At 36.5% G+C, this 20,837-nt stretch overlaps 1 protein-coding gene across 2 annotated transcripts in view; it reads left to right on the top strand.

The window, feature by feature from the left end:
• DNA2 (DNA replication helicase/nuclease 2) overlaps positions 1 to 20,133 on the top strand; it is a 51,865-nt gene extending 31,732 nt beyond the window's left edge. The window contains exons 11-21 of one of the 2 annotated variants that reach the window (XM_047826295.1): positions 968 to 1,084; positions 1,164 to 1,273; positions 2,119 to 2,228; positions 3,355 to 3,579; positions 8,751 to 8,944; positions 9,037 to 9,126; positions 9,211 to 9,415; positions 13,980 to 14,069; positions 14,873 to 15,055; positions 17,675 to 17,821; positions 19,022 to 20,133. In XM_047826295.1, the coding sequence (XP_047682251.1) occupies positions 968 to 1,084; positions 1,164 to 1,273; positions 2,119 to 2,228; positions 3,355 to 3,579; positions 8,751 to 8,944; positions 9,037 to 9,126; positions 9,211 to 9,415; positions 13,980 to 14,069; positions 14,873 to 15,055; positions 17,675 to 17,821; positions 19,022 to 19,090 (1,540 nt within the window). In that variant the 3' untranslated portion in view covers positions 19,091 to 20,133. Of the gene's footprint in view, positions 1 to 967; positions 1,085 to 1,163; positions 1,274 to 2,118; positions 2,229 to 3,354; positions 3,580 to 8,750; positions 8,945 to 9,036; positions 9,127 to 9,210; positions 9,416 to 13,979; positions 14,070 to 14,872; positions 15,056 to 17,674; positions 17,963 to 19,021 lie in introns of those variants that run through there. The other variant, XM_047826294.1, reaches the window with a different exon arrangement.
• The last annotated feature ends 704 nt before the right edge of the window (positions 20,134 to 20,837 follow it).

Here is a 20,837-nt window from a genome sequence, read left to right as displayed (position 1 = left end):
TACCTTTGTAGGTACCTACCAGTGGTATTGCTGGGCTATGCACTATTTTGAGCTTAATATTTTGAGAGCTACCAAACTGCCAAACATTTATCTAGCATGTTCTGTTTTATAATGCTTATGTGGACATAATCTGATCTAGTTCTCACAATCACATGAATGGCAGGCAGGCTAGACCCCCTTTGTCAGCTATGAAGCTTATTCTGAGCTCTCACCATTTCATTTTCTCCTTTTACAATGTATGCTGGTTGAATATGCAGGTTGGGAAGAGGGTGAGGTTAAGGGAGAGGGAAGAATAAAACAGTGGTATAGAAGCAAGTGCTATTAACTGGGATCAGAACCACAGAATGAGGATCAGGTTCAGCAGGGATAAAGATTTGTTCAGTTTTGAATATATTCAGTTTAATAGCCTTGGTTTGGCCATGTGGAAAGATACTGCTGCCTGATGGATATCCAAACCTGAAGCTTGGGTGAGCAACCAGTTGGAAGAGGAATATGAGGTCAGAGCCACATAAGGGCTTGGAACCAAAGGGAAATTCCAAGGAAGAGCAGTATACAGGACCATGGAAGGAACCCTAGGGTTTGAGGAGCTGGAGGAAGAGTGGGAGAAGGCATCAGGAAAGAGACCTGTGCTCCAGGCTAGAAGAGAGAGAGGCCATGTGTTCAGGATCCTTCTGGGGGTGGTGAGCCCAGGCTAGACTGTAAACCAAGGCCTAGTGAATTGTCAGCAGATGTAGGTTCCTGATTAACTGCTTTGACCTTAGTGTCTTGTACCCTACTTTTCTCTCTTTTCCTGCCAGTCCACCCTTCTTCTATTGTCTTTGATTGGCAAGTATGAATTTTAGGGCCTAGTAGCCATTTTTAATAGCTATTCTGGCCCATTTACTCTTAGCAAACAGCAGTGTATTTCTTACATAGACTGACCGTGTTAAATGAAAAACATTTATGTACATGTGTTTTGCTGTTGTAGGAACTTGTCAGTACTCCCAGAATCAACTTTGTTCAGATTGGACCAGGAAGAAAAGAATTGTGATATAGATACCCCATTAGGAAATCTTTCTAAATTGATGGAAAATACTCGTGTCAGGTTTGTAACAATGAATAAATCTGAAATTTACCCCACTTTCCTAAGGAATATTACTAAAAGCATTTTTTTTCCTTGTCAGTCAGAAACTTCGAGATTTGATCATTGACTTTCGTGAACCTCAGTTTATATCCTACCTCAGTTCTGTTCTTCCACATGATGCAAAGGATACAGTTGCCTGCATTCTGAAAGGTATGTGATAATGAGCATGTCTTCTACCATTGTTCTTGGTTGTATTTATAATGTAATGTATGTCATAGTCTATCGTGTTATTTATTTAACTTGCAGTTATAATTTTTGGACAGATTCTCTTAGGAAACAGTTTACATATACACTTTAACATCACTGTCACATTTTCTTATTTTGAAAAGACCTATTGGGGGCGCCTAGGTGGCTCAGTCGGTTAAGCATCTACCTTCAGCTCAGGTCATGATCTCACAGTTCCTGAGTTAAGGCCCCTCATAGGGCTCTGTGCTGACAGCTTAGAGCCTGGAGCCTGCTTCAGATTCTGTGTCTCCCTTTCTCTCTGCCCTTCCTCTCTTTGTGCTTTATATCTCTCTCTCAAAAATGCATAAACATTTAAAAAAGGAAGGAAGAAAGGAAGGAAGGAAGGAGGGAGGGAAGAAAGAAAGAAAAGAAAGAGAGAAAGAAAGAAAAGAAAGAAAGAAAGAAAGAAAGAAAGAAAGAAAGAAAGAAAGAAAGAAAAAGAAGAAAGAGACAAACAGATGTATTGAAGAACAGACTTGAATAGAGGCTGCTTTCTCTTTTGAGAGAGAGAGAGAGAGAGAGAGAGAGAGAGCGAGCAGGGCAGAGGCAGAGAGAGGGAGACACAGAATCTGAAGCAGGCTCCAGGCTGCACTGTCAGCACAGAGCCCGATGTGGGGCTTGAACTCATAAACTGTGAGATTATGACCTAAGCCGTAGACGGGGCTTAATGGACTGAGCCACCCAGTCACCCCAAGGCTACTTTTCTTCTAGTTAATTTGCTCACTGAAATCCAACATTCTTTTTCCCATTATTTTAAAATTTAAATGCAGGTTTGAATAAACCTCAGAGGCAAGCAATGAAAAAGGTACTTCTTTCAAAAGACTACACACTCATCGTGGGCATGCCTGGAACAGGAAAAACAACTACCATATGTACTCTCGTAAGGTTATTATTCTTTTGCTTAGAAACTAAGTATTTAAATCAGCTTCTAAGTTCAGACAGTGTGATGTCTGCTATCAAAAGGGCTGAATTTTAAATCAAGTCTTCATTTCAAATTAACCTTTTAGAATGACAGGAGAAATAGAAAAACTAAGTCACAAAAAATTGTAATCATGTTGTAGGTTTCCTGCATTTAGGATTGTCTGAGATCTCTTTCTGTTGGTGGCATGTATGTCATTGTATGTTTTCCTTCCCTTTAAAAAATGCCTGGTGGCTCAGTCGGCTAAGCATCTGACTTGGGCCCAGGTCATGATCTTGTGGTTTGTGAGTTCAAGCTTCACATCAGGCTCTCTGCTGTCAGCACAGAGACTGCTTCAGATCCTCTGTCTCCCTATCTCTGCCTCTCCCTTGCTTGCATGTGCGTGCATGTGTGCACACTTTTTTCCTGTCTCTCAAAAATAATAAATATTTAATATATATAAATATAAATATTTATATATTTAAATATTACATAATATATATGTTTATATATTATAAATATAATGTTATATTTATACATTTTTAAATATTTAAAAATTTTTAAGTATTTAAAAATATTTAAAAATTTTAAAATATATGTGTAAATAGAAAATATTTATAAATCTAATATTTATATAAGTATAATTATTTATAGAATATATATAAAAATATATAAATATAAATATTTAATAATAAACATTAAACAATAAAGTAAATAAAAATGATAAATTATATAGAAGTAGTTGAAATAGATTTTTCTGGTATTCTCCCTCCATGTCAGTAAATTTCTGTGCTAATCTTAGAATAACCAAAATGATGGCAACAAATATTTATCAATTAATACTGTGTGCAAGGCACTATTCAAAGTTCATATGTATTCAATTTTATTATCACTAATAATATGTTATTAACATATCCTTAATAACAATAATGCCATGTGATTGTTTGTCATAAAACACTTTAACTTAATAAAAAGTTACCTTGGCTCAGCTCTTAAGATATGCTTCCTAACTATTAAGTTTTCTGATTCTGTTTGAAAAATATAAGCATGTTAAAAATTATCTGGAGTTAAAAATAATGCTATTTTCCTTTCTTTTATTCACTATTAGGTAAGAATTCTCTATGCCTGTGGTTTTAGTGTTCTGTTGACCAGCTATACACACTCTGCTGTTGACAATATTCTTTTGAAGTTAGCAAAGTTTAAAATAGGATTTTTGCGTTTGGGTCAGACTCAGAAGGTACATCTAGACATCCAGAAATTCACAGAGGAGGAAGTTTGCCGATCCAAGTCCATTACATCCTTAGCTCTTCTAGAAGAACTCTACAATAGTCATGTAAGTACAATTATTGCATGATAATGCCAACAGTAATTTTTGCAGCTAGAGTGGAGTAATGGCATTCTGGGAAATTCAGTCACGTTGACCAATTTATTAATTTATAATTTACTGTTTGCTTTTGAACTGAGACGAGGTTTCTGGTTTCTTATTCAGGGCTCCCATCTTCTAGATTAAAATATCCTAATAAAGGAAAACTTGTTGCTCTCTACTCAAAAACACTTCTGACACTAACTACCTGGAGTTAGTGCAGATTCCACAAGTTAGGGCTCAGTCCCAATAAGATTGTACTACCCCTTTCAGTTCTCAGTTGTAAATCTGGGCCTTCTGTGTTATCTGCATAACCAGGCATAAATTGTGGTTCCCATGACCCCCTCCTTGGGTTGAGAATTTGCTAGAATGGCTCACAGAGTTCAAGTAAGTGCTTTACTTACTATATTACTGGATGTATTATGTAGGGTACAATTCAGGAACAGCCAGATGTAAGAGATGCATAGGGTAAGGAATATGGAGAGGGGCATGGAGCTCTATGCCCTCTGCAGATGAACCACCTTCCCAACACCAGGTGTTCATCAAACCAAAAGCTCTTCAAACCCCTTTGTTTAGGGTTTTTATGAAGATTCCATCATGTAGGCATGACTGATTAAATCATTGGTGGTTGGTGATTAGCTCAATCCCCACCCCTCTCCCCTTCCCTGAGGTAGAGGGGAGGGGGTGGAGCTGAAAGTTTTGACTCTTTAATCTCTAGGTTTGTTCCTCTGGCAACCAACTCCCATCTCATTAGCATAAACTGAGGTGTGGTTGAAAGGGATTTATTATGAATAACAAAAGATATTCCTCTCACCCCTTGCACTCAGGAAATTCCAAGGGTTTTAGGAGCTCTGTGCCAGAAACCCAGAGGAACACCAAACACATTATTATATTACATGTTATTATATTACTAATAATCGGGATTTTTTAGCAAGTTCAAATTCAAAGCAATGGTACATGAACAGACTTGTTATAGGTATTTCCAGACTTTGATATAGAACCTAGCTTTTATTTTATTATTTAATGTTTTGTATATATTTTTATGGGAAGTGTTTTTGTTTTTTGTTTTTTTTTTAAAGATTTTATTTTTAAGTAATCTCCACCCCTAAGATGGGGCTCGAAGTCAACCCCCATGATCAAGAGTCACATGCTTTATTTACTGAGCCAGCCAGGTGCCCCTCTGGAATTAACTGATATTTTTGTCTGAAAAAAAATCTCTTAAAGTAAATGTAATAGGCTGTTCCTTCAAGTCCTTTGTCAAATGTCTATAGCAGTTATTGAAAATTTTTGAAGTGGCTAAGATGTATATCTGATTGACTTTTTAAAAATTAAACTTAGTATTTGAGATAACTATAGATTTGCATGCAGTAGTAAGAAATAATAGACATCATGTATATCCTTTGCCCAATGGCACCATTTTACAAAACTAGTAAAGAACTAGGATATTGACATTGATACTGTCTGGATACAGAATAGCTCCTTCAGAATAGCTCCTTTACCACAAGGATTACTTGCGTTGCACTTTTACAACTACACCCACTTCTTTTTTGCCCCACCCCCTCCTTAACCCCTAATAACCACTTGTCTGTTCTCCATTTCTACAATTTTGTCATTTCAAGAATGTTATATAAATGAGATCGTATAATATGTAATCTTCTGGGGTTGGTGTTTTTCACTTAGTCTAATGCCCTGGAGATTCAGATTATTGAATGTGTCAATAGTTGGGTTTTTTTACTGGGGAGTATTGTTCCATTGTATGGATGTACCACAGTTTGTTTAACCATTCAATCACTGAAAACATCTGGATAGTTTTTGGCTATTATGAATAAAACTGCTGGAGACAATCACGTACAGGGTTTTGTGTGAACCTAAGTCTATTGGATAAATGTCCAGGAGTGCAATTTCTGGATCATTTGGTAGTTGTATGTTTAGTGGTTTGTTTTTGTTTCTGTTTTTGTTTTTAAGTAATCCTTTTGCCCAACATGGGGCTTGAACTCATAGCCCAGAAATTAAGAGTCACACACTCTACTGACTGAGCCAGCTGGGTGCTTCTCTCTCTTTTTTTATTCTGTTTTGTTTTTCCTGCCTTATGGGTTACTTGAACACTTTTTAGAATTCTATTTTGATTTCTCTATAGTGTTTTTGTGTGTATCACTTTGAATAGCTTTTAGTGGATGCTCTCTTGATCTAAGCATTACATTGTATATACATAATGTATAGTCAGTCCATTGATTATGTCATTTTACTAGTGCTAGTGAAGTTTGAAACCTTACTTCCATTTATGTCCCTTACCTTCTCCTGTTTATGATTGTCTTAAATATTCCTCCTACATAGACTGTGTCAGACTGTTCTAATTTTTGCTTCAACCATGAAACATAATTTGGAAGAAATGAAAAACCTATTGTATTTATCCATATTTTTGTTTACTATGTTCTTCTCTCCTGATGTTCCCTCCAAATTTGCATTCTTTTATTATTTCCTTTCTGTTTAAAGATCTTCCTTTATTCATTCTTTTAGGGTAGTGGGTCTATTGGCAACAAATTCTCTTAGTTTTCCTTCCTTGTGAGAATGTCTTCATCTCTGAAGGATTATTTTGTTACTTATAGGATTCTGGGTAAATAATTTGTTTTCTTTTAGTACTGGAAAAATATTCTACCACTTTTTTAAGGATTCCATGATTTTTTTTTTTTAAGTATTCTGTTATTTCTAATGAGAAATATGCTGACATTTGAATTAGAATATTTTCCCCTATAGCAAGTTGTTATTTTCTTGGACTCCTTTCCAGATTTTTTTCTTTTAGTTTTTAGAATTTTAATAATGGTGTGTATTGTAGTGTTTTTTCTTTTCTATTTATCACGTTTGAAGTTTTCGCAGCTTATTGAACCTATAGATTTAATATAGATTTAATGTCTCTTGTCAGACTTGGGACATTTTCAGACAGGATTGCTTTTTCAGCCATGATTTCTTCTAGTGCTTTTTCAGCTCTTTCCTTTTTATTTTCTCCCTGTAGGACTGTGAAGACACAAATGTTGGATTTTTTGATAGTTCCACTAGATTCATTTTTTTTCCCTCAGTCTGTTTTCTTTCTGTTATTTGGCCTGTATAATTTCTGTTTTTCTGTCTCTTGGTTCACTGTATTTTTCCCCTGTCCCCTGCTATTGAGTCTATTCCATGATTTTTAAATTTTTTTTAAAGTTTATTTATTTTGAGAGAGAGAGCGAGTGAGCAGGGAAGGGACAGAGAGAGATGGGGAGAGAGAGAGAGAGAGAGAGAGAGAGAATTCCAAGCAGGCGCCACATAGGCAGCTTGAAGCCCTATATTGGGCTTGAACTCAAGAACCATGAGATCGTGACCTGAGCTGAAATCAAAAGTCAGACGCTTAACTGACTGAGCCCCAGGCGCCCCATGATTTTAAAATTTCAGTTATTGTGTTTTTAGTTCTAAAATTTCCATTTGCTTTTGCTTTCATCTTCTATTTCTTTGTTGAGACTTTGTATTTTTTTATTTGATTCAAGTATGTTCATAGCTTTTCAGTGAAACATTTTTATCATGGCTGCTTTAAAATCCTTGTCATATACTCTTGATCTTGGTTGGGGTCGTGATTTCAAGCCCCACATTGGGTGTAGAGATTACTAAAAATTTTGAAAATAAACTTAAAAAAATAAACTTTTGGAGCACCTGGGTGACTCAGTTGGTTAAGCGTCAGGTTTCGGTGCAGGTCATGATCTTACGGTTCCGGGTTTGAGCCCTGTGTAGGGCTTCGTGCTGATAGCTCAGAGCCTGGAGCCTGCTTCAGATTCTGTGTCTCCCTCTCTCTCTCCCCCTCCCCTGCCTGTGCTCTGTCTCTCTCACTCTCAAAAATAAATAAACATAAAAAATAAAAATAAAAAAACATTAAAAAATTAAAAAAGTCTTTGTTATACAATTCTAACATCTGTTTCATCCTTGGAGTTGGCATCTATTAACTGTCTTTTTTTCATTCAGTTTGAGATTTTCCTAGATTTCCTAGTTTTGATGAAACCAGAACACTTTTATATTATATTATTTAAAACTTTTGTTTAAGCTGACTTTCCTCTGACATTACTCTGATAGGGCAGGAGTGTATGCCACCTCATTGCTGCCAGGTGAGAGTTGAAATGCAGGTTACCATTCAGCCTCTATTAACACATGGGGTGGGGGCTCCTCATTCCTGCTGGATGGGGTGGATGTCTAGGTTCCCCACATGGTCTCCACTGACACTTTATGGTGCGCGCTTATTATCAACTAGCAGGGATGAAAGTCCCGGCTCCCTGCTTGGCTTCTCTGTTACTACCTCAGTAGGATATTGGGGTGCCTTTGCTGGCATCGGTGGGGGTTATGTAAGATCACAGTGTTTTCTGTGGTATTTGGCTAGGATAGAGTGGCTGTATACAAGTTTTCTGCATACAAGGCTTTGTCTTTCCTGTTCCTTTGGCTTTTGTTTGAGGTTTTTTTGTCTGCACCCATTGGTGCTCCTGGGTCACTAGCTTCTTCAGCTCCAAAGCTGGGATATGTGAGGCCAAAAGAAAATCCAGGGAACAAACTTCTGTGCTGTTCCTTGGGTCCCAAGGTGTCCAACTGGTCTACCTTTACTCCACCTTTCAGAGTCCTTATGTTTGTTTTATATATAATGTTTTAGAATTTTTAGTTGTGTGCTTTGTGGGAGGAGGGAGGAAAAGTACTCCACTTCCCAGAAGTGAACTCCTGGTTCACATTTAAAAAAATTATCAGGGTGCCTGCCTGGCTCAGTTGGAAGAGCATGCAACTCTTGATCTCTGAGTTGTGAGTTAGAGCCCCCCACATTGGGTGTAGAGATTACTTAACTAAATAAATAAAAACTTTAAAAAAATGAACTTACTGCCTCTTGAATGTTTCAGATTTTTGTTGGGAAATATCCCAATTTGAGCACTGTTATAGTATCCAGAAAATTTACTTGATTTTTCAATTTGTAGTAAAAAATTAAATTTTTCTTGCATACTGTAAATGTTTCAGAATTAAATAATATTGCGGGATTTCTGTTGTTTGGGACAAAAATCTTTTTGAGCCTTTAATTTAAAAAATGGGAAAAGCAAGTTATGTTTCTTATATATATTAGATAACTGATCTATTTTCTTTGTTTTTAGCGTATAGTGGCAACAACGTGTATGGGAATAAACCATCCAATATTTTCTCGTAAAACTTTTGATTTTTGTATTGTGGATGAAGCCTCTCAAATTAGCCAACCAGTCTGCCTAGGGCCACTTTTTTTTTCGCAAAGATTTGTGTTGGTGGGGGATCATCAGCAGCTTCCTCCCTTGGTGCTAAACCATGAAGCAAGGTAAGCAGACATTGACATTTTAATTTTAAATTAGATTCTTCCTAAGGAACCATTTCAGTATACTGATAAGCCTGAATTTGATTTGTTGACAGAGCTCTTGGCATGAGTGAAAGCTTATTCAAGAGGCTGGAACAGAATAAGAATGCTGTCGTACAATTAACTGTGCAGTACAGAATGAACAGGTATTTCTAAGAGTGTCAGCTATGAGTGATTTTTATGTTCGTTTTCATCTACCAGAACTAAAATTATTTTTGTAATTCCCTTAGTAAAATTATGTCCTTAAGTAATAAACTGACATATGAAGGAAAGCTGGAGTGTGGATCGGACAAAGTGGCCAATGCAGTGATAAACCTACCTAACTTTAAAGCTGTAAAGCTGGAACTGGAATTTTATGCTGATTATTCTGAAAATCCTTGGATGATTGGAGTATTTGAGCCAAACAATCCTGTTTGTTTTCTTAATACAGATAAGGTAACAACAACAACAAAACCTAAGTATTTTCTTTGGTTTTTCTCCTTTTGTCCTATTGTTTGTTTGTTTGTTTATAACATTAAAAAACTGTTTTTAACGTTTTATGTATTTTTGAGAGAAACAGAGAATCAGTGGGGGGAGGGACAGAGAGAGAGGGAGACACAGAATGGGAAGCAGGCTCCAGGCTCTGAGCTGTCCGCACAGACCCCAATACAGGGCTTAAACCCATGAGCTGTAAGATCATGACCTGAGCTGAAGTATGACACTTACCTGACAGAGCCACCCAGGCACCTCAAGTCCTGTTATTTAAATTCTTGAGTTTTTTTGTTTGTTTGTTTGTTTTTGTAATTTTTTTTTTCAGCGTTTATTTATTTTTGGGACAGAGAGAGACAGAGCATGAACGGGGGAGGGGCAGAGAGAGAGGGAGACACAGAATCGGAAACAGGCTCCAGGCTCTGAGCCATTAGCCCAGAGCCTGACGCGGGGCTCGAACTCACGGACCGCGAGATCGTGACCTGGCTGAAGTCGGACGCTTAACCAACTGCGCCACCCAGGCGCCCCAAATTCTTGAGTTTTTAATAGTGAATGCTTTAATAGAACTTACCAGTTAAAACTAGTGTATTTCTTTTACTTCAACACAAAAGAATCTTCTTTCTATTGACCCAGTATCTTTGGAAGGCACTTTATTCCGGGAATTAATAGATGTCAAAATTGACTTTTAAAGTAGGAAAGCTAGAAAGTTAACCAAAAAAAAAAAGAAAAGAAAGTGAACTCAAGTGTATAATTACATTTCTTAGAAAAGAAATTGGCATTGATGTTATCAAAGGGCTGGGTTTACAAATGGAGACTTTCTTTTTTTAGAGGAGTTTTGGGTTCACAGCAAAATTGAGCTTGACAGTACAGATATTTCCCAAATACCACCTCTTGCCTCCACATATGCACATAAAGACCTCTTTACAAACTTGTCATTAAACGAAAATCTTCACAAGGACTTTAAATGACTTGATTCTTACTTCTAGGGACTAAGAAAAAGTTTTAACCTTGTATTTCAATAGTGTGTTTTATATAGTGCTTCCCAGCACTTGATTTGGAAGTCTTTATATGACTTCAGATAAGAATAGTTATCAATATTATGTATGCATATAGTATAAAATAATTATATATTTTGTTATTATGATCAGTGGAGTCAGCTTTGTTAAAAATAGGGCCCCTCTTGCAGGGGAGCCTGGCTGTCTCAGTCTGTAGAGCATGCAACCCTTGATCTCAGGGTCATGAGTTTGAGCCCCACATTGGTCATAGAGTTTACTTTAAAAATAAGTAAGTAAGTAAGAGGGGCGCCTGGGTGGCTCAGTCAGTTGAGCATCTGGCTTCGGCTCGGGTCATCTCATGGTTTGTGAATTCGAGCCCCGCATCAGGCTCTGTGCTGACAGCTCAGAGCCTGGAGCCTGTTTCAGATTCTGTGTCTCCCTCTCTCTCTGCTCCTCCCCTGTTCGTGCTCTGTCTCTCTCTCTCTCTCTCTGAAAAAGAAATAAACATTAAAAAAAATTTTTTTTTTAATAAATAAGAATAAAAATAGGACCCCACTGTGTACCATGATGGAATTTTCATTCTCTTGGATATTGCCTTTAACATTTCAGGTTCAAGGAGTAATAAATAGGGGCAAGTGGGCTCTGGGAAATTTTTTCAGTAAACTGATTTCACAAATGATTACATTTAGAAACCTCAATTCCAATTTTTTAGTTATAATTTACAATTATTTTCCTCACCAATCATTTTTTGTTTTTGCTACTCAGTTTTTTTCTTTCTTAGCATCAAGAATCCAAATAAAATGTATTAAAAATAATCAAGATTGGGGCATTTGGGTCTCTCAGTCCATTAAGCATCCGACTTCACCTCATGTCATGATCTCATGGTTTGTGGGTTTGAGCCCAGCATCGGGCTGTACATTGTCAGTGCAGAATTCTCTCTCTTCCCTCTCTCTCTGCCCCTCCCCCCATGTGTATGCATGCTTTCTTCTCTCTCTCTCTCTCTCTCTCTCTCTCTCTCTCTCTCTCAAATAAACTTTTAAAAAAATGCAAAAAAATAAGTAAAAAATAATCAAGATTTGGTTGCCTGGCTGACTTAGTCAGCACAGCATGTAACTCTTTTTTTTTTTTTTAAGGTTTATTTACTTTTGAGAGAGAGAGTACAAGCCAGGGAGGGGCAGAGAGAAGGAGACAGAGGATCCAAAGTAGGCTCTGTACTGACAGCAGTGAGCCCCATGAGGGGCTCAAACTGAGGAACCATGAGATCATGACCTGAGCTGAAGTTGAATGATCAACTGACTAAGCCACCCAGGTGCCCTGAGCATGTGACTTTTGATCTCAGGGTCCTAAGTTCAAGCCCCATGTTGGGCAATGGGGCCTACTGTAATTAATAATAATAATAATAATAATAATAATAATAATAATAATGTATAATCAACGTCATCATCAAGATTACTTAAGAATTATGTAGGAAAAAAATAGTCCTCGGAGAGTTTTACCGGGGATGGTAGAACCTAGGGAACGATGGGCTTCATTATTTGTATAAAAGGCAACAAGATGGCACAAAAATAGACGCTCAGATCAATGGAACAGAATAGAGAACCCAGACATGCACCCATAAATGTATGGCCAACTAATCTTTGACAAAGCAGGAAAGAATATCCAATGGAATAAAGACGGTCTCCAGCAAATGATACTGGAAAAACTAGACAGTGATATGCAGAAAAATGGACCTGGACCACTTTGTTACACCATACACAAAAATAAACTCAAAAAAGGATGAAAGACCTAAATGTAAGACAGGAAGCCATCAAAATCCTAGAGGAAAATTCAGGCAAAAACCTCTTTGACCTCGGCCGCAGCAACTTCTTACTCAGCACGTCTCCGGAGGCAAGGGAAACAAAAGCAAAAATGAACTACTGGGACCTCATCAAAATAAAAAGCTCCTACACAGCGAGGGAAACCATCAGCAAAACTAAAAGGCAAGCGACGGAATGGGAGAAGATATTTACAAATAACATTATCCAATAAAGGGTTAGTATCCAAAATCTGTAAAGAACTTCCCAAACTCAACACCCCAAAAAACAAATAATCCAGTGAAGAAATGGGCAAAATACATGAATAGACACTTCTCCAAAGAAGACATCCAGATGGCCAGCTGACACATGAGAAAATGCTCCACATCACTCATCATCAGGAAAATACAAATCAAAACCACAGTGAGATATCACCTCACCCCTGTCAGGATGCCTAACATTAACAACTCAGGCAACAACAGACGTTGGCGAGGATGTGAGGAAAGAGGATCTCTTTTGCATTGCTGGTGGGAATGCAAGCTGGTGCCGCCACTCTGGAAAACAGTATGGAGGTTTCTCAAAAAATTAGAAATAGAACTACCCTACAACCCAGCAATTGCACTACTAGGTATTTATCCAAGAGATGCAGGTACGCTGTTTCAAAGGGGCATGCACACCCCAGTGTTTATAGCAGCACTATCAACAATAGCCAAAGTATGGAAAAAGCCCAAATGTCCGTCATCTCATGAATGGATAAAGAAGATGTGATGTATATCTATATACAATGGAGTGTTACTCAGCAATCAGAAAGAATGAACTCTTGCCATTTGCCACTACGTGAATGGAACTAGAGGGTATTATGCAAAGCGAAATTAGTCAGTTGGAGAAAGGCAAATATATGACTTCACCCATATGAGGACTGTAAGATACAAAACAGATGAACATAAGGGAAGGGAAGCAAAAAGAATATAAAAACAGGGAGGGGGACAAAACATAAGAGAGTCTTAAATATAGAGAAGAAACAGGGTTGTTGGAGGGGTTGTGGGAGGAGGGATAGGCTAAATGGGTAAGGGCACTAAGAAATCTACTCCTGAAATCATTGTTGCACTATATGCTAACTAATTTGGATGTAAATTTAAAAATAAGTAAATTATAAAAGTAAAAAATAAAAGGCAACAAGAATATGGAAAGAGAACAGATATTAGGGTCAGATCTAGGTTTGAATCCTAGTGCTATGATTTATTGTGAAGTCTTGGGCAAGTTACTTATCTTTTCTAGCTTCTGATGCTTATAAACTGGGAGATAACAAAGGAAGTTATGTGAAGCCCAATGTGTGGTCAGCTTTCACAGAGATTTTAATCTGAACTGTAGGATGTTTAAGATGGGGTGCCTCTGGGTGACTTTCTGAAAGTGGCTAATGTCATTCATTTTTATTCTTTTACCTTCAACTTTTATTTTTAATTTTTTTTAGAGAGCTAGAGTGAGTAGGGGAGAGGGGCAGAAGGAGAGAGAATCCCAAACAGGCTCCATGCTGAGCACGAGTCTCAATCCCAGGACCCCTGGCATCATGACCTGAGCTGAAATCAAGAGTTGGGTGCTTAACCAACTGAGCTACCCGAGCACCCCATCTTTTACCTTCAGTTTTTAAAATGACAATATTTTTCACTGGTCTCCACAACTGGTTGTTTAGTCTCTATGGCTACCTGTGTACTGACAGTACTCTTAACCTATTTTTCTTTTTAGGTTCCAGCAGCAGAACAAGTTGAAAAGGGTGGTGTGAGCAATATAACAGAAGCCAAACTAATAGTTTTCCTGACCTCAATGTTTATTAAGGTAATTTAAATTTTAATTTTGAGGGCTAATTAATATTAAAGTGAAATGCAGTATAATGTTAGAATGCAAGGAACGTAAGAATTAACGTTAATCCTTGTTCATTAAGATGCAGCCTGATTGCTTTTGTTCTGTTTTGAGAAAACTATCTAGGATATAATTTTTTATAATGGTAATTTGGGTTTCCATTTAGGTTAATTTTTTGTAACATCAGATAATTCTGATTGTGTCATGTAGGGTTGTAGTCAGTATGATCAGTATGGTTGGGGATTGGAAACTTCAATGTAAGGGATAGCAGGGTGTAATGTATTTTTTGTACTTTTTTTTTAAATGCCAGCACTGTTGTAGTGGCATGCAAACCATTATACTGCCATGAATCAATAAAAATCAAGGGAGCCATGTTTGAGGAAATTACTTAAAAATTTTGTTTAATGTTTATTCATTAAGAGACACAGAGCACAAGCAGGGGTGAGGCAGGGAAAGAGGGAGACAGAATCTGAAGCAGCCTCCAGGCTCGGAGCTGTCAGCACAGAACCCAATGTGGGGCTCAAACTCACATGAACTGTGAGATCATTACCTGAGCCGAAGTTGGATCCTTTAACCGACTGAACCACCCAGGTGCCCTGAGGAAATTATTTAATCTCGGGAAATACAGATATAGATTTAGAGCAAATTTAGCAATTGTATTTACTCCTTGCAACAAGAGGATCTGTTATAAACATTAATTGGGCACACATTTAATAAGTTTAGTAAAGCTTTAACAGAAATCAGGATTTTCATTTTCATTGTGTTTTTTTTCTGTTTAGGCTGGATGTAAACCCTCTGATATTGGTATTATTGCACCATACAGGCAGCAGTTAAAGATCATCAATGATTTATTGTCCCATTCTTCTATTGGAATGGTTGAAGTTAACACCGTAGACAAATACCAAGGAAGAGACAAAAGTATCATTCTAGTAACTTTTGTTAGAAGTAATAAAGATGGACCTGTGAGTTCATTGTATTTTCTTCTGATTTGCTTGGGACATTTTTTTCTTTTCTTTTTTTTAGGTTGTGGTAAAAATGTAATGTAAAATTTTAAATCATCACCATTTTTCAATATACAGTTCAGTGGTGTTAAGTTTATTCATAGTGTTTTGCAACAGATCTCCAGAACTTTTTCATTTTGAGAAATTGAAACTCTATACCCATGAATAACAACCTTCCAATTCTTTGTCCCTCCAGTCTCTGGTAACCATCATTCTGCTTTATGTCTCTGAATTTGACTGCCATAGTCACCTCATTTAAGTGGACTTGTACAGTATTTGTCCTTTTGTACTTGGCTTGTTTCATTCGGCGTGGTATTTTCGAGGTTCATCCACTGTGTAGTATGTCAGAAGTTTGTCCCTTTTTAAGGCTGAGTAATATTGCATTGCATGGAAAGGGCACCTTTTGTTTGTCTGCTCATCCATCAGTGAATATTTGGGTTGCTTCCATCTTTTGGCTGTTGTGTTTGGGGCATTTTAAACATAGAGGCTTCCTTCGATATACTCTTAATTTTATATATAATTCCAGGGTTTGTTTGTTTGTTTTGTTTTGTTTTTTGCATTTTTACCTCTTTTGATTCCTGTTTCTAGATTATATGAGATACCTTCATAAGGTTCTAAAAATATATGTAGTAAAAAGTCTCCTTTCTACCAGTTCCTCTTCCACTCAGTTCTCACCTTTACAGATAATCATAATTTTTTTTTAATGTTTGTTTATTTATTTTGAGAGAGAGATAGAGAGCATGCATGCACATGTGTGGTGGTTGGGGAAGGGCAGAGAGAGAGAATCCCAAACAAGCTCCACACTGTGAGCGCAGAGCCTGAAATGGAGCTTGGACCCATGAACCATGAGATCATGGACCCAAGCTGAAGTCAGATGCTCAACCAACCGAGCCACCCAAGTGCCCCTGTTTTTTATTTTTTAATTTTAATTTCAGTATAGTTAACATACAGTGTTATATTAGTTTCACGTTTGTGATACAGTGATTCAACAATGCTATACATTACTCAGTGCCCATGGTGATCATGTACTCCTACTTCCCTTTACCTATTTCATATATCCCTCTACCCACCTCCCCTCTGGTAACCACCAGTTTGTTAATTTTAAGAGTTAACAGTCTGGTTTTTTGTCTTTTTTCTTTGTATGTTTGTTTTGTTTCTTAAATTCCACATATGAGTGAAATAATATAGTATTTGTCTTTCTGTGACTTATTTCACTTGGATTAGACCCTGTAGATCCATCCATGCTGTTGCAAATGGCAAGATTTCTTTCTTTTTTATGGCTCACAAGTATTCCATATGTATACATACCAATCCATTGATCTATCAGTGGGTACTTGGGCTGTTTCCATAATTTGGCTGTTGTAAATAATGCTTAATAATCATTAGGGTACATACAAATTAGTGTTTTTGTATTCTTTGGTTAAATACCTAGTAAGTAGTGAAATTACTGGATCATATGGTAATTCTATTTTTAATTTTTTGAGGAACCTCCATTCTGGTGAGCACAGAGACTGATTCGGATCCTCTGTCTGCCCCCTCTCTCTGCCCCTCCCCTACTCATGCTCTCTCTCTCTCCCTCTCTCAAAAATAAACACTAAAAACACATATACATGAAAACATATACATATATCTATATAGATAGATATTTTGATAGATATACACATACACACAAACCATGACACTTATATACCATAAGAAACTATGCAATTGTAAGAACAGAATGAAGTCTCTTTCTGTGTATCGACATGGAAAGATCTGTAAGCTATTTTTTAAGTGAACAAAGGAAAGTCCGTTAGAGTATATACATTACCTTCTGTGTAAAAAAAAGGAAATATGAATACTGATTCATACCTGTTTGCATAAAGGAATTATAGGTTACCAAAAAAAAACCCCAAATTGTATACAACTCAACACCAAAAAAACCAATCCAACTAAAAAATGGGCAGAAAACAGGAATAGACATTTCTCCAAAGACATGCAGATGGCCAATAGACACATGAAAAGAACATTAATTATCAAGGAAATCAAAATCAAAATCACAATGAGGTATCACCTCACACCTGTCAGAATGGCTAAAATAAAAAACACAAGGAAAAACAGGTGTTGGTGAGAATGTGGGGAAAAAGGAACCCTCATGCACTGTTGGTAGGAATGCAAACTGGTGTAGCCACTGTGGAAAAAGCAGACAGCCAGATGCAGGGCTTGAACTTACGAACCACAAGATCATGACCTGAGCTGAAGTTGGATCCTTAACCGACGAAGCTACCCAGTCAGTTTAATCATTCCTCTGAGTCTTCTGCTATTACAAGTTTTTATTGCTGTAACCAGCAATGTTATAATGAGTGGATATAGCTTCAGTTCCTTAAATTATAGCTAGGATATTGCACCCAAGATAAAATATTTGTAAGTTGGTGTTGTGAACAAGTTTTTCCAACTGCCTATAGAATTTTAAATGTGTTGGTGAATCTTTTCTGCACTATATGCTTAAAGTAGGAAAATAGTTCACAACAAACTGTTCTTTGCTATAACAAACTTAAATATATAAGAAAACTCAAATAAATTGAAAATTATTTCTTTCAGCTTGGTGAACTCCTGAGAGATTGGCGACGTCTTAATGTTGCTATAACCAGAGCCAAACATAAACTAATTCTTCTGGGATGTGTACCCTCACTAAACCGCTATCCTCCTTTGGGGAAGTTACTTAATCATCTAAACTCAGAAAAATTAATATCCTTTTTGTTTTGTATATGGTCACATTTGTGCTTTGTGAGTATTTTATGTACTTGTATAATTAAAACTTAGTGTCCTGTGTTTTCTGTGGGCATATTTCAAAGACCTGATTTTACAAAGGAAAGAGAGAAAACAATTGTCAGGAAGTTATTTTATTTTACTTTATTATTTTATTTTATTTTATTTTTATTTTATTTTTATTTTATTTTAATTTTATTTTTATTTATTTTATTTTATTTTAGTTTAGTTTATTTATTTTGAGAGAGAGACAGAGAGAGGGAGCAGGGAGGGTGCAGAGACAGAGAGAAAGAATCCCAAGCAGGGTCTGCACTGTCCATGCACACAGAGCCCAACAGAGCCCAACGTGATGTTCAAACTCACAAACTGTGAGATTGTAACCTGAGCTGAAACCATGAATCAGAGGCTTAACTGACTGAACCACCCAGGCACCCCTATTTTATTTTACTTTATCATTATTTTTTTAAGTAGGCTCCATGCCCAGTGTGGACTCCAACATGGGGCTTGAACTCACAACCCTGAGATCAAGACCTGAGTTCAGATCAGGTTTGGACACTTAACTGAGCCACCCAGGTGCCCTGTCACAGGAAGTAATTTTAAGCAAAAACTGAAATAATGAAGGTGATGGAGAAGGATGATTTGTGAAGGGAGAAAGGGAAGAAAAGGGACTTGATCTGCTGCCCTAGGAGCAGAATGCATGTTTCTTACCCCTTCTGGATCCTCTCACAATAATTTATAATTATTTTTCTTTAATCTGGAACAGAACATTAATATAAACAAAAAGGGGTGCCTGCATGGCTCAGTCAGTTAAGCATCTGGACTCTTGATTTTGACTTAGTTCATGATCTCACGATTATGAGATCCAATCTGTGAGACTGAATTCTGAGTCAGTCCCCTCTTTTTGCCCCTCCCCTGCTCGTGCTCTCGTGTGGAAAAATTAAATTCAAAGAATTAAAAAATGGAGAATTATTCCTAGTCATATTATGGGTTATTAAGATAAATCATCTTTTAAAAAATTATATGAAGGTCTTAGGCTATGATATATAAACCTTATTGCTTAGGTACATTATTATCCATTTAGCACTTCTTTAAACCAAATTACAAAATGTTGAATAATGTCATAAATGTCTTCCTGCAATTCCATTTTGTGTTAAGTATATCTTCCTTAATTTATTTTACATCATGGATCTTCCATCAGAGGAACATGAAAGTCTTTGTCATGTATTAGGTGGTTTTCAAAGAAGATAAAGCACTGTTTTCCTTGATTTTCTTTCACTGGCATAGTGATCTTCTCTAAATATTACCTGTTATTTATAATTTGGATATCTGTGAAAAGTGTCTGGTTAGACTATGAAGATCACTTTTATCCCAAGGATATGAAATAATGTAAAATGTACTCTGCTCAGAGTTCCAGTTTTTTGTTTATTTATTTATTTTTTTTTGGTATAATCTTTTAAACATAAAGTTCTATCACTATGCAGAATTTAACACAGTATTGTTTCAGTATAAGTGTACCCAAAACTGAAAAGTATGTTTATACGTACTATAAGTATGTTTTTGTGTGACCTAGAAAGAGTTTGACAAATTTTTATCAGCTTTATTGATGGGTTAACTCTAGGATCTGAGAAACTTTAAGACTAAAATTTCAATACTAATTTGATTTTATAGGTTATCATATTTTGCTCATTCTTTAAGAGATTAGGGAAAGAAAATTATTTGTTTTTATTACCTAAGCACAGCCTTATGATGATGAGGACACAGGTGTGATTCTTTTCTGTGTTTTGAGATCTCTGATCCAAAGACCATTTTTCAGGATTTTTCCCTTGACTATTGCTTTTTTGGTATAAGGTATATTTTTACTTTAAATCTAGTCTTTTAAACTATTAATTATAAATTTATTATTTCTCCCTAATTCCTGATTGCCCCTTAATCTCCCACTTGTTATTTTCAGTAGATTTTGATATAAAAGAAAATAATTATTTTGAGAAGTTTTGTTTGCTGAATTGATGATAAAAAGTTTATTTTCACCTATTGTTCATATGACCCTTTGTTTTGAAACACTACTCAGTTTTCTCTCTCTCTCTCTCTCTTTTTCTTGGGAATAAAGATATTTTTGTAAAATAATTGCCTCAAAATGCTTAAGTTAAGTAAATGGTGATCAATTTTAATTTTACTGTATCCATCTTCTGTGGGAGGATATCTCTCTCAAGGTTGTATTTTTTTTTTAATGAATGTTAAATGTGTTAAAATTGTTGCTTCTACCTCACCTCACATGTTCCTTAAAAATTACTTGAAGTTTTTTATTAAATAAATTGTTTTCTACTGTTAGACCTTAGTATATCAATTATTAATCCTGATTACTAATTAAGTTCAGGGTTGCCCAGCATTTTTTCAGGTAGTAACAAGTGAAATGTTGATAATGCTGTAAAGCTGTATATAAATACTTTTGTAGCACAAAAATGGAAACCATTCTTTTGGCAGGGAAAGAAAAGGCTTTTTGGAGAAGGTATCTTATTAAAGTCTGGTAAAGACTGGGTAGAATTGCATAAATTGTAGACAAATCTAGATAGAGGGTACAACAAATGGGAAAAGGAAAAGAAATGTATAGGCAACAGCAAAAATAGTTTAGTATAGTTAAAAGAAACATACAAGGAAGTATTAGAGACCATGGATTACAAACCATGATTCCCAATACTGGCACATGAAAGCAATTTTAATAGGTTACAACCAGCTTTGCTTTTAAAGGAAAAGAGTGGAAAATATTAGGGTATATCACATATAAAAAAGACACAAAAGGGGTGCTGGAGTGGCTCGGTCAGTTGAGCATCTGGCTCTTGATTTCGGTTTAGGTCGTGATCCCAGGGTTGTGGGATCAATCCCTGTCGGGCTCTGCACTGGGCATGGAGACTGCTTAAGATTCTCTCCCTTTTTTCCTCTGCTCCTCTCCCCTGCTCGCTCGCTCGCTCTCTCTCTCTCTCTCAAAAAAAAAAAAAAA

The sequence above is a fragment of the Prionailurus viverrinus genome, chromosome D2 (assembly GCF_022837055.1).
Source record: "Prionailurus viverrinus isolate Anna chromosome D2, UM_Priviv_1.0, whole genome shotgun sequence".
Lineage (NCBI taxonomy): Eukaryota > Metazoa > Chordata > Mammalia > Carnivora > Felidae > Prionailurus > Prionailurus viverrinus.
Note: the sequence above shows the minus strand (reverse complement) of the source record. Positions and strands in the feature narration are given on the sequence as shown.